Source organism: Pholcus phalangioides, unplaced genomic scaffold (assembly GCF_987345545.1).
Source record: "Pholcus phalangioides strain wild (caught in Gottingen) unplaced genomic scaffold, Ppha-v1.0 ptg000015l_1, whole genome shotgun sequence".
Taxonomy (NCBI): domain Eukaryota; kingdom Metazoa; phylum Arthropoda; class Arachnida; order Araneae; family Pholcidae; genus Pholcus; species Pholcus phalangioides.
In genome coordinates this window covers 52,969,492-52,982,254 of record NW_028301608.1, presented here as the reverse complement: position 1 = coordinate 52,982,254, position 12,763 = coordinate 52,969,492, and the positions used below count along the sequence as shown (strand labels likewise).

The 12,763-nt window shown below is 33.4% G+C and overlaps 1 protein-coding gene across 8 annotated transcripts in view; it reads left to right on the top strand.

The window, feature by feature from the left end:
* Positions 1–12,763, top strand: part of Dys (Dystrophin) — a 257,301-nt gene that overhangs the window by 231,338 nt on the left and 13,200 nt on the right. For all 8 annotated transcript variants that reach the window (XR_016194043.1, XM_089243761.1, XM_089243760.1 and 5 more), the window contains 10 exons: positions 4,408–4,580; positions 5,473–5,741; positions 5,862–6,025; positions 7,844–7,978; positions 8,169–8,394; positions 8,933–8,993; positions 9,964–10,025; positions 10,344–10,418; positions 11,643–11,847; positions 11,995–12,083. Coding sequence is in view for 7 of the 8 variants with exons in the window: in XM_089243761.1 (XP_089099887.1) it covers positions 4,408–4,580; positions 5,473–5,741; positions 5,862–6,025; positions 7,844–7,978; positions 8,169–8,394; positions 8,933–8,993; positions 9,964–10,025; positions 10,344–10,418; positions 11,643–11,847; positions 11,995–12,083 (1,459 nt within the window). In the remaining variant the exon portion in view is untranslated. The remainder of the gene's footprint in view (positions 1–4,407; positions 4,581–5,472; positions 5,742–5,861; positions 6,026–7,843; positions 7,979–8,168; positions 8,395–8,932; positions 8,994–9,963; positions 10,026–10,343; positions 10,419–11,642; positions 11,848–11,994; positions 12,084–12,763) is intronic.

Here is a 12,763-nt window from a genome sequence, read left to right as displayed (position 1 = left end):
ACTTTTCACGGGGGCCCCTCTATAGAGAATTTATTGTGAGGCAAAAACGAAAAATCATAAGAGTCGTCTCGTCCCAAGTGTCCTGTCAGCCCTCACCCTTGGGGAGGCCATGCCCGGCCTTTTGCTTTCTGAAAAATGTTGGCAGATTTTTTTTACGTTTATTTCAGAGGTGGAGATACACTTGGAAGTTTTGGGGGAGGGGGCGGCGGCACGACGATGATGATGATGATTATGTCGATTCATATATGCATGTATACATTAGATCAGTCAACTTCACCTTTGACGCTGGGGGAGGGGGGGGGGCAATGACCCCCACGCACCTCCCCCGTATCTCCGCCCATGGTTTATTTCCTTCTTATTGACTTGTAGACGGTCGAGTGAATGCAGTTTTCAAAACGGATTCCATTAACATGAGCGACATTCTGCGCATGCAACAGAAGGGGCTGCTTTGAGAAACAAAAAAGTAGACCCATCTTTGTATTTAAGACTTGGTTTTTCATTACAAAATAATAATAATATTATTATTTTGGGTTTCCCGTGGCGTAGATGGTAGCATGCTTGCCCGGGTCGCAAGAGGGTCTGGGTTCCTGTCCCGGTGGAGACTAGATGACTTACAAGACAACCATAAATATTTTTTTATAAGCATGGCATAATATTTTATCGTACATATATCGTTTATAATTGGGTTGCTGTATTTTTGGTACATATGTCATCCATATTTGTTATGGGCATCTTTTTCTCAGCCATCTCGTTCTGCATTTTACCAGTTGTGGCCTTGTATTTGTATTATCTCCGTGTGTCCTACAACGTCGCAACCTCTTCACGTACAGGGTTTCTGGCGACAAATTCGGATGATCTGCATTTGAGAAATCTCCGATAAATCTCAAAAAATGGTTTCCTGGATCGCAAATGGGGGTGGGAAGATGCGTGCTGTAGATTTTTGTTTCGTAATTTTTGTGAAAAAAAAATTCTTATCGCGGGAAGAATTAAATATTTACATAAAGACGATAAAAAGGGAAAGAATGTGTGTGCTCTGAGATGAACGGGGAGGAAAGAAAACAATTTCCTAATGGAGGGTTACAATCATAGGCAAATAGAAAGCGATCGCCCCCCCCCCGTTCAATGAAAAGTTTGTATCATTTTCATCGGTGAGAGGGCGGAGATAGACATTCGCCCCCGGTTCGAGTAGTCTGTACCCTCTTGTGGTTAGAATGAAGCTTCGCGATGATCAGAAAAAAGGGGAGAGCTATAGAATAAATATTTTCCATTTGCGTTGGGACGAGATATCTCGTCACTGATCGTTAAAGGATTAAGGTTTGGCTCATATTTTCGGAAGCAGCGAATGATGATGTATCTGGAGAATGAAGCTTTTCTATTATCCAAACAGATTATTCTTTGCGCCCTTTAGGAGCCCTTTGGTTATTTCCAACCGAGGTTCCCACTGAAAAAAAAAAACACACACACATTCTTAGTGTGTTCTACTTAATGAAAGCCCCATGTATTTCGGAACACCCTGTATATCAGATACCTTTTTGAATTTCAAGTGGCGATTCGATGCGCTAAATAATTTTTCCATTCTTGGGCCTCGACCCCGTGGGTAACATTTTGCATAACATTTTGAAATATTTCCTTAACTTTTCGTACAAAAGCATTAATCAAAGCACATGCTGACTCTTTTGCGAGTTTTCTCTTTTCATGAATAATTTATTTCAGGATTCACGCGCAGGAATTCGGTTGTTTTTTTAGAAAAACGATACGGTGTTTGTTCACTACAGCAGCAACAACAACGCCTTCCCACTCAATGTAATGTTTACATCTGTAACGTTGTTTCGCTGCAGCATGACTAGATACCGTATAATACAAGAATGGCTGAATATTTTATTTATTTGCTTTCGTAGATAAAGTGCTGCTGCTGCTGCTGTTGGACGGACATCATAGCGCAACTGTAGAATATTCTTCACAAACGATAGATCAGTAGACGGACGAAACGAGTGATGCTCATTTGAATACGATGAACGTTACAGCGATAACAAAAGAGGAGCACCTAGCGTATATAAAAATGTATCCACTGTCATAAAAAGGCACTTTACATATGTAGTGCCTTTTAAAGGCTTGAAAACATTCCTCTTTCTCCTATGTTTGATCCATAATATTTGAATAAGTTTCTCCCCTCTCCCATGCGAATTCCAGTTTCTAGGTTAAGAGCGTGTGCATATCATCTCCATGCATGTAATGTATGATCGATATGCATGTATGCTTGTAGTGAGAGAGAGAGAGGTGTCGCGAATTTTTAGTTTATTCTGTTAGGGAAACGATAAGGGTATGTTGCTCTGAAAAATTATTTTTTTGTCGATAGTCGCGTTCTTTTTACTTTTGCGTGAAACAAATGGTTTTTTACTTTTATTTCTGCAGCTTATTTATTATGATCTTCCATTAAAAAAAAAAGGAAAAAATAATGGTTAACGTGTAATGAGAACTAGTACGTAAGAATTCAGTATATAAATGAATAGTTTCCAACCAGTGGGTGTTGTACAGCATGTTTCAATGTTTTAAAGAGCAACATGAGTAATCGGAGTTACGCTCGTCAGATAAACTAACGGACAAAGCTAATACAAGATTCCTGCTTAGATACATACACGATAGATGATACGATAGGTACACGATAGATAATGGATGTCATACACGAGCGATTAGTTGATTGCTGTCACCGTCCATATACGGAGCCATTCACCATATATACAGTGAGATATGTACGAAAGGGAACGTCAAGAGACTGAAATCATATTCCGTTTTATACAGTTGCAAATCAAACCACTAATCATTGAATAGACTATATTTGTTTCCGTTAACGACAAGTTTCCGTCTCATACAGTGCCAGTCTTAGACAAGGTTTCACTGTATAAGCTCCGAGGAAGAAATATTCTGTTTCCATAGCTTAGTGGTAGAGCACTCGTTTGGCAAGCGAGACCGGGCTTCGAGTCTCCGTGGAGGCAGAGATGAATTTTCTTCCTAAAATCATCTCCAAACAGAACTGGGCTTTCGAGGAATCTCATATTAACTAGTGGAGAGGACATCTTTCTCTGCATAACGGACAACGCTCCTTACCCTAATTTATGCTGTTCTTTTCTATTTCCCCCCCCCCCCCCCGTCGTTTGAATCCAAGTATTTTAGCGAATATTGCACTTGGAAACATAGAATTTTTTTCATGTTAACCTGAGGAGAGACAGGACAACAACTTTCTAACTGGAAATTAGAGGGGGGGCATATAAAAATTTAAATTTTGTAACTTTTTTTTTATTTATAATTTTTTTTTTTTCATTTGAACGGCATACAAGATGATGAGCTACATCATTTTAACATTTTTTCTATTTGAAAGTTGTCTCTAAACCCAACGGTTCAGGAAATAGCCATTGGACAGTGATAAGAATGAACAGTGTTCATTCTTATCACTGATCTGAACACATCACATTCACTTATCACATTCTGAACAGTGCTCATTGAACAACCTGTATAAGGAACAGAATTAGCCGTAAAAAGAAGAAAAAAATCACTCATCTGTTTCTTGTTTTCTACGTTTTCGCCTCCGGTTTCATCATATTCACAGAAATGATTAGAATAAAGTTGGATTTTGTGTGAATAATACGACTTTTTTTTTTATTTGGTTTTAAAATAGCTAGTACATTTTTTTTTCAGCCCACGCAAACACACCAAATGACATTGTTGGAAATATAACTACAGTACTCCGTCTAAAAAATTTTCGATTTTCACAAAATCCGCTTTATTCCACTTCATTTCAAAAAAGAAAGGGGAAAAACTTAAAAAAAAACTGTATGTTCAATACATTATTTAATAAATTCTGAACTTTTCAAAATGCTTCTATTTTGAATTTTTGATTTGCCCTGTATATTTTAATTTATTCAAGGATGGAAAGACCGCATATTCCGAGTTTTCATTAATTTCAGTGGTTGTGGTTTCAATGAACTCAGATGTTAGTTGTTTTTTTTAAAACTTTTTCCCCTTAGGCCAGCATTACACTATAAAAGTTTGATAAAAGTTCGTTTATAAAACTTGAAAAATTCAACCAATAGGCGGATCAGTTAATGTCGCTCGAATGTAACAGATGTGCTTATTGGTTACATTTTTCAAGTTTTATAAAATAATTTTTATCAAACTTTTATAGTGTAATACCAGTCTTATAACCATATTATAAAAACTGGTTCTGGAGGTGTTCTAACTTTCCTGTTATACTTGGGAAATCAAAATTTAAATCAGTGGCACCACACTCTAGTTCAGTGCTTATAAAAACTGGATTATTAATGATTGTACAGGTAACTGCAATACCTTTTTTTATGAATATCTTGAGTTTGTGAATTCATAGATATTTATGAGAGTATGATATTTTTGCAGGATCTCCAGCACGAAATAGACTCTCAGAGGGATCTTCATATAACGCTGAATGAGCGCAGCAGTCAATTGTTGCAGAGTTTGGAGAGCCAAGATGATGCTCTGTTGCTTAGACGAAAGTTGGAAGAAATGAATTTGAGGTGGAATGCACTTCGCCTCAAAACTGTCTCTCTTAGGTAAAGAAAATATCATATTGCTTAGATCAGTGTTTCACAAACTTTAATGTTTACATCAGGCTTGAGAACAACCAGGGCCGGCTGTAGATAAGATTCTCAACTGTGCGAGACCATGAGACATGGTTTCGACGCCCTTCTGGCATATACGTCCCATCAGAAAAACAACCTGAAAACCCAGCTAGATGAGATGCATCAAAAATTAGTTTTGTTTGTGAATCATCCCATTTAATGCATTAATGTTTTGCATTTTAAAGACATAACATTTTTTTTTACAAATTTTTCTGCAGATATTTTTTCTTTAACTCTGATTTAACGCCCCCTTCTATAGCTGTCCCTAGGAATAGGGTGGATTAAATATCTTTCGATATCTCTACCAGATCTCGGGCTTTCGATGGTACACGAGTCTCATGACATATTGATTGGCTATGTTCGGTATAACTTTGTCCTCGGAAAATCTTGCAGTCCCCCGTTCCTCCGATCGATCTTACAACGCATACTTTGGGAATCATAGTTGCACAGTAAATTTCAAGTTTTTAATTCAGTTTTTGATAGATTAAACATGTTTTTTGAAGAAAATATAAAATTGCAATTTTTTAAAACATTAGAATGACAGATATGTATATATCTTTTAAACTTTTATAATCCTTGAGAAATGATTTTTTTTCCGACTTGTTTATATGGTTGGGCCTTCTTTTCTTAATGCATCATGAGCATATAGTTTTTATTGTATATATAGTATTATTAGTAGCATTTTCCTGTACAGAGACATATTCGCTGCGTTTCATGATTTTTAAAATTTTTGCCAACAAAAAAAAGTTAATTGAAATTGCTGCAAATACAGCTAACTTATATTTAAAAAACTTTTTTTACATGGAATGTGTTCTGATTTCAGGAACAGGGTTGAAAGTAGTGCAGATCAGTGGAACCAACTTCTACTGTCTTTGAGAGAACTCACTGAGTGGGTGATCAAGAAAGAAACTGAACTTTCAGCTCAGCCAGCCATAGGTGGTGATGTTGGAACAATAGTCAAGCAGCAAGATGAGCATAGAGCTTTCAGAAGGCAACTTGATGATAAGCGGCCAGTTATAGAAAGCAGTCTATTGGCAGGTCGGCATTACGTTGCCAAAGAGCCACCTCTATCTGATACCAGTGATTCTGAAGGTTGGTTTTGAATATAGCAGATTCTATTATCTGATTACAATGAGGCTTTAGTCACCTTGCTTTAACGAAAAAATAAAACCTTTTGGTGTGATTAACTTTTTTCTTTCTTGCTATGTCTAGCCAAAGAATTTGAAGGTGATAGTAGGGGTTACAGAAGTGCTGAAGAACAAGCTCGGGAAATCACTAGGAGCATCAGGAGAGAAGTGAAGAAACTCTCTGACAAATGGAATGGGCTACTTATAAGAACTGAGCAAAGGCAAAAAAGACTCGATGAAGTCCTTCTGGTAATTATCCGACTAGCATTGCTCAATCTTTTAAATATATCATATTTATTGTTTTTATCATTCTTAGATAAAAACATTTTTTCAGTTCCCCATGCACAGATTGCTTCATTAATACTTTGAAACATTGAACAATTGTTTAAAATAATTTAAGTAATTTTATTAAATAATGAAAAACCTGATTCTTGTTTTTTTTTTTTTTTGATTTGCAGATTGAATGTACATTCAACTTCAATAAATTAATTTTCATGATGTGATGCATATAATAGTCTAAAAAATATATTGGTTTTGCTGTGCTTACATGGCAAAATTTTTAGGCTGTAAAAAAATGAGGCCGTAAAATGTGATGTGATTTTTTGGTTTGTTTTGTATAGGTGTGTATTTTATACTAATACAGTGATTGTGCCACTTATTAAAATCACCTTTATTCTAACAATTTTGATTTTATTAAGCAGCTGATTTTTATAACCAGCAAATCAGAAACCAAAATTTTAAAATATATTTTTTTGAAAGTAAACACTATAAAATAAAAATATGAAGTATTTTCTATACTGGTATATTAACAATTGTATTAATAAGTAGTTAATTATTAATTTAATTAAATAGTATATATATATATATACATTGCTCTACATGAATAGTTTATACAAAATACAGCATACCGTATGTGCTAATGCTTTCAAGAAAAACTGCTTACATTTTCTTGAAGTATTGACATAGATTAGTCTGGTTTTGCAGACTTATCTTATTGTTTGCTAACTTTGAGGCATGAATACAAGCTGATCTCCCCTTTAAAAAGTCTCGCCACAGTGAGTGACATGCCTATAACGGCACAGTTATTTAATCATTGCACTTCAATCATAGTTAGAAAAATTGATGCCAGATGGCAGCAATTTTCCCATAACAAGCATTATACAGCAAAAACCTTCGCATTAGGTTCCCAACACGTACATGCACATTCCAACATGTACCAATTCACTAGAAATTCCCCAGAGGAATGTGGACCTAGGTGCATGTGTGATTTAGTAGTAGACTGTTATTATTTTCTCAATTATCATTTGAAAATTTATAGAAAGTTCTATAATGTTCCTTATTTGCTTCAACATTTGTCTAAGAATAAGCAAAGCTTTTCAGGCATCTCTCGGCTACAGATGGCTTAGGTGCTTGATAAAATTTTAACTTTCCTTCACTTAATCCAAAATTGTATGTCTTTGCTTCAAAAAGATTGAACAGCAACTGTTCACATACACTGTCTGAGATGCATCTAATTGTGTGATAGCTTCTCACTGACTTCATTTTCGCAACTCTTCATACTTTTTAAGAATCTCTTAAAATGTGAATTAAATGTTAAATGAATCACTGTTTTCTTATAGAAATGTTAGTTTCTGACACCTTGGGAAAACCAGTAAGGATTATTGAAAATTCAATTTCTTTACAATCTGACTCCACCTTTCTCTTCAAGCTGCTTTTCTTTTTGAGTCTGCATTTCTTTTGTCATTTCTCACCATTCTTGACTCTTTTTTTTTAACGCTGATACAATGAAAACATTTCTCCAAACAAATTCCAGATGCCAAAATTAAGATAGGATATTTTACGAGGTCAAATTTCCTTTTGAGTTTCATGCAGTTTCTTAGTCAATAAAATCCATTTCAATTTTTTTTAAAGCAGCAGGGCTGATTTTATTAAGATTCTTTTAATGTAATTGGTACTGATTTGATTCTGTTTGAGCAATTCAAATTTATAAAGAAGTTGATTTTATTAGTGGTGGGTACTGTACATACACATCACATTTTTCAACTCACTTTGTCTTTGTTTTGGCAGAAAATGCAAACCTTACAAAGAGCCATGGATGATCTCAATACAAGGCTTCATTCTGCAGAGTCAGCAAAAGCAAAATGGCCTCCAGTGTCTGATTTTGTACTTGACCAACTGCCTTCTCAAGTTGATGAACTAAAGGTAAATAAAATCCTAGTTCGTCATTTATTTCTTATCAAATGTTTACTTTGTAATAGCATTTAAAGCTGAGTGCATAATAAATTTCACCAGCTATATCTCTAAGAATTCCAAAATTTATCTAGTGTTGTGGAATTTATATATACTGAGCATCAATGCACAAATTTTTCACTTCTTTTCTTTGTTTGTTCAGGCATTTAAAGATCGCACAGCTCCTCTTCAGATGTATGTAGATGAAGTGAATGAAGCAGCTGCGCGTATAACAGGTTGCAATGTATTACTCTCTCATGCAAACTTGAATAGGTTAGAGGAACTAAATACACGATGGAGGTTATTACAATTAGCTGTTGATGACAGGCGAAAACAATTAGAGCACTGTTTACTTGATCAAGGTTCTGCGCAACAGCAGTTTCTTAGTGGTGAGTGGCAAAACATTGTCTGAATGTTGTATTGGTACAGTCTGTGATTTTAGTGTGGATAAGAATTGTATTCTCAAAATTATATAAAAAAAATTACAAAACATTCTCATTTGATGAATTTGGAAGGTTGTTGTTTTTTCTTCAAATTTCATTTTTTCCTTACTTTTAAATTAAGTTATATATATGTGACAGTAAATGTGATAAATGATTATGAACATCTACTGATATTAATCCAGTGATTATGCATAATGTATGACTTATCACATTTACCATAACATATGCATCCAATCCTTGAATAAACATAAACAATCAAATTTGTTTATTTACAAGTTTTTTATGAGCAGGGCTAGGTTTCATAAGCTATATTTCATTCTGCCTTGGATTGCTGGGTGATATTTTGTGTTAATTTTCAAATCTTTCTATGTTAATCATGAGGTAGTTCAGGTGTTGAAGAACTTTTAATAAATGTTAAGAAAATAATCAGCTTTCTTATGGGATCTATTAAATTATATTTATTAATCTCACTAATTTATTTCAGGTTCTGTGGATCATCCATGGGAAAGAGCAGTTGCTGGCAACAAAGTGCCTTACTATGTAAAGTATGTACCTTTATATGAGTATTACAGATACCAAAGAATTACTCATGTGCCAATATATTATAACAAATTTTCCTATGTCAGTCTTGATTCATATTTCTCTAAGTGGATAATATGGGAGGGGTTTCTAAGTGATCAATTGGTTGTAAAAAAATGACGACTAACAGCCATATTCACCGACAGAGTTTAACTGCAATTGCAGGTTAAAGGATTAGAGATTGACACGGATAGGTTAAAATTCTGAATTTTACCAATACGTGTCGACCTCTAATCCTTTAACCTGCAATTGCAGTTAAACACTGTCGGTGAATATGGTCATAACAGACACAAAAATATATTAATAGTGCTACTCCAAGCTCATACTCTTCATTTATCCAGTTATTCTATGTTTTTAAAGGTTCATCATATTTTCTACATGCTTTTGATTTTTTAAAAAAAAAAAGTCTTTGTTAAATCCTTTGAATGTAATCTGAATCCAATTTAGTGATATTGCAGTAATTTAAAAAAAAAACTTTCAGTAAACTTGTGAGCTTTATAAAGCCAATCAAAAACAGCTACTGTGTGTGTGTGTGTGTGTGTGTGTGTAGTCCCTTTTTACAACATACCACTATTTCTATGATCACAATTTTAGATTAAGTTGATTTTCTTCAATTTTGTCTTTCTGCATGAAAAAGGAATGAGATTTCTAGACAGACTTTTTAATAGTGATGAAATGATAAATAAAGAGTGTAAGAATATTCCTTCCCTTAATCACTATTATTCACTCACAGAACGAGTTGAAGTTATGTCACATGGACAAATTAATAAAAAAAAATGTGTTAATGATGTGACTGGTCACCTACTTTTGGAATTCCTCCTCAATTTTTTTGTTGTTGTTGTTGTAAAATTGTTAGAAATTTAAATTACTACATGTGTGAAAAATATTTTTCCATTTGATTCTTGATGATTGTATATTTTTCTTCATTTCCAACAGCCATCTTTCAGAGACTACTCATTGGGACCATCCTAAGATGATTGAGTTAATGGATTCTTTAGGTATGTATATTTTCGATTATTAACATAAATCGTGAAACAGCTCAAAGGAAAATATGCAATAAACTTTTGTAAAATTTTGAAAAACTTGAGATAATTATGAAAATATGAAATAAAGCACCATTTATTTTAAAACCTTCTGGTATTTTTATATTATGCAAACTGGTTTTTTTTTTATAATTTAACTGTAATGTAAAAGTTACTGTAAAAATTTATTTTATTTTAAGCTAAAATATAAATTTTATGATTTCCAATCATTATGATTCAGATTTAAAAATATTTTTTTACGATATCAATTTATTTTAATTTTTTTTCTTCCAGCTGAATTAAATGACATCAGATATTCAGCATATAGGACAGCTATGAAATTACGCAGTGTACAGAAAAAACTTTGTTGTAAGTCTATTGATAAATTTTCAAAATTTTTTTTTTTTTCTTCAGCGATATATTTTTAGTGATGAGCGAATTATTGTTGAAGTCTAAAACTTTCCTAATAACTAAATTAAAGATTTAATTGAATATGAAGTGGTGTTACAACTACAAATAAGTAGCAACAATGTTTTGAGTTTTTTTCTTTTGTGCAAATGGAGCTGCAAGAATATTGTTGTTCATGATAAATAATGTTGCCACTATTAATAAATAAATAATAAAATATTAATAAATAATAAAACCACTTTGCAGTACATCTACAAACCAAAGGGCGAAAAAAATTACCCATACATAGTTTAAATGTACAATACAGATATTTTATATTTCTATGCATATTTTATTTAGGGTCTTCAACCTTAAACATTGTGGGCCACGTTGAAACTTCCGACAAATTCTGTGGGCCACCAACTGTTTTCAAATTAAGACTTGGAGCTTTTCCAGGGCCATCTTAAAAGCAACCATCAAACAGCCCCTCCCCATCCAGGCAAAGTTATTTTTCTGAGGCTTTCTTTACCTAGTTAGAAATGTCTACCTACAATTTGCATGCTTACTCTCGAATTTTTTAATCAGATCTCATTTTCTAATGTGCCCATCTCTGTGCTTGAGAGCCCCTGGGCCAGCCCATGCATAATTATGAAATTATTTCTTTCATTGATTCTTAAATTATGTTTAAAAAATTCTGGAATTATCCTCCCATGAACTAGAAATTTTTATGAATTTTGAAATTAAATTATTCTAAAATTATCTTTCATTAGTTCCAAAACTTTTTTTTAAAAATTTGAATTTTTTTAAATAGGGTATTTTTCAGCATTTCTGTAATTAGGTAGACTTTTTGAATGCTCACATTTCTGTCCTAAAACATATGAAATCAGGAAGCCCAAACAGGCTGTATCAAATTATTTTTTGATGTAATCATCATTCAATCTAACCATTTTTAAAAAAGCAGTTTTGGCAGGCTGTGTGTGTATGGTGAAGACCCCTGGTATATAGATGATACTGGCCTTTTGAATGGATGCATATGCTAATTGATTATCCACAAATTCTGATTTTCCAATGTAGGCTTGCCCCAATTATGTAGGATAATCAAGTTCCTGCTGTAATATAAAGTTTTGAATGATAATTTTATTTCTAAAAATGTTTCAGCATTGATACTAAATATTTCCATAACTAATATCAATATTTTTTTTTCAGTGGACTTAGTAAACATGAACAATGCCATTAATGCTTTTGACCAACATGGGTTGAGGGCTCAGAATGATAAGCTTATTAGTGTTCCTGAGATGATTACGTGCCTGTGTACAATATATGAAAGTATAGCAACAGAAAATAATTCACTAGTCAATATACCACTTTCACTGGATCTATGTTTAAACTGGCTGTTGAATCTTTATGATACGTAAGTATTTTTAGCTTTTCATGAATTACTTAAGTGTTATTTTATTTACCAGTACTCATCATTCTAGTTTATGATATGGGAATATGACATTCAATAAGCCATTTACAATGTCCAGTTTTCCAAATCAAGTTTATTTACTCGTTTTAGGGTCACAAGGACAGGATACATTCGTATACTATCATTCAAAGTTGGTATTGTTCTTCTTAGCAGAGGAAGTTTAGAAGATAAATTCAGATGTAAGTTAACAAGTGCTTACTTAGATTTTCAAAAATATTATGCAAAATAGTTTATGGATGTTGATCATACCATTTTTGTATTCCTACCCATTCTCCTTCTTTCTTAAAATTTTCTATATAAATTTAAAAAGGATTTGAATTTCTGCAACTGATTGAACATTTGGGTGGAATAAAAAAACAAAGACGAAAAACTTGAACGGAAAATTGCCAATAGCTATAGAATTTCTTGAACTCGGGTGTCAAGCATTAAGAAAAAGTCTGATGAAATTAAAAAAGATTGGCAAAAGAATGAAAAATTGATCAGAAAATATGAGAAAAGTCCAATTTTGACAATGTTTACTAATTTCTATTGCAATAGTTTTATGCTAAAATAGCCAGAAAGGCATCAATCAATGTTACCATGATTAGGCAAAAAGCAGATAGAATCACAAACGATTTTGAAATCTGCGAAAATTTGTCTGCTTCAAAAAGATGATCTGTTAAACCATCATTCAACAGATGACAGCCAAGGAGCTATTTAATGTTTAAGATATTGAAAATGTGAGACATTTTACAAACTATACTAACAGTGTGAAATAGCAACTGAACAACCCCTTTTAATCAAATACCCTGCTTGAAGGAGTATTGTATACTGGAACCGTTGATATCCATTCCAATGGGGGCACACTGTTTAACACATG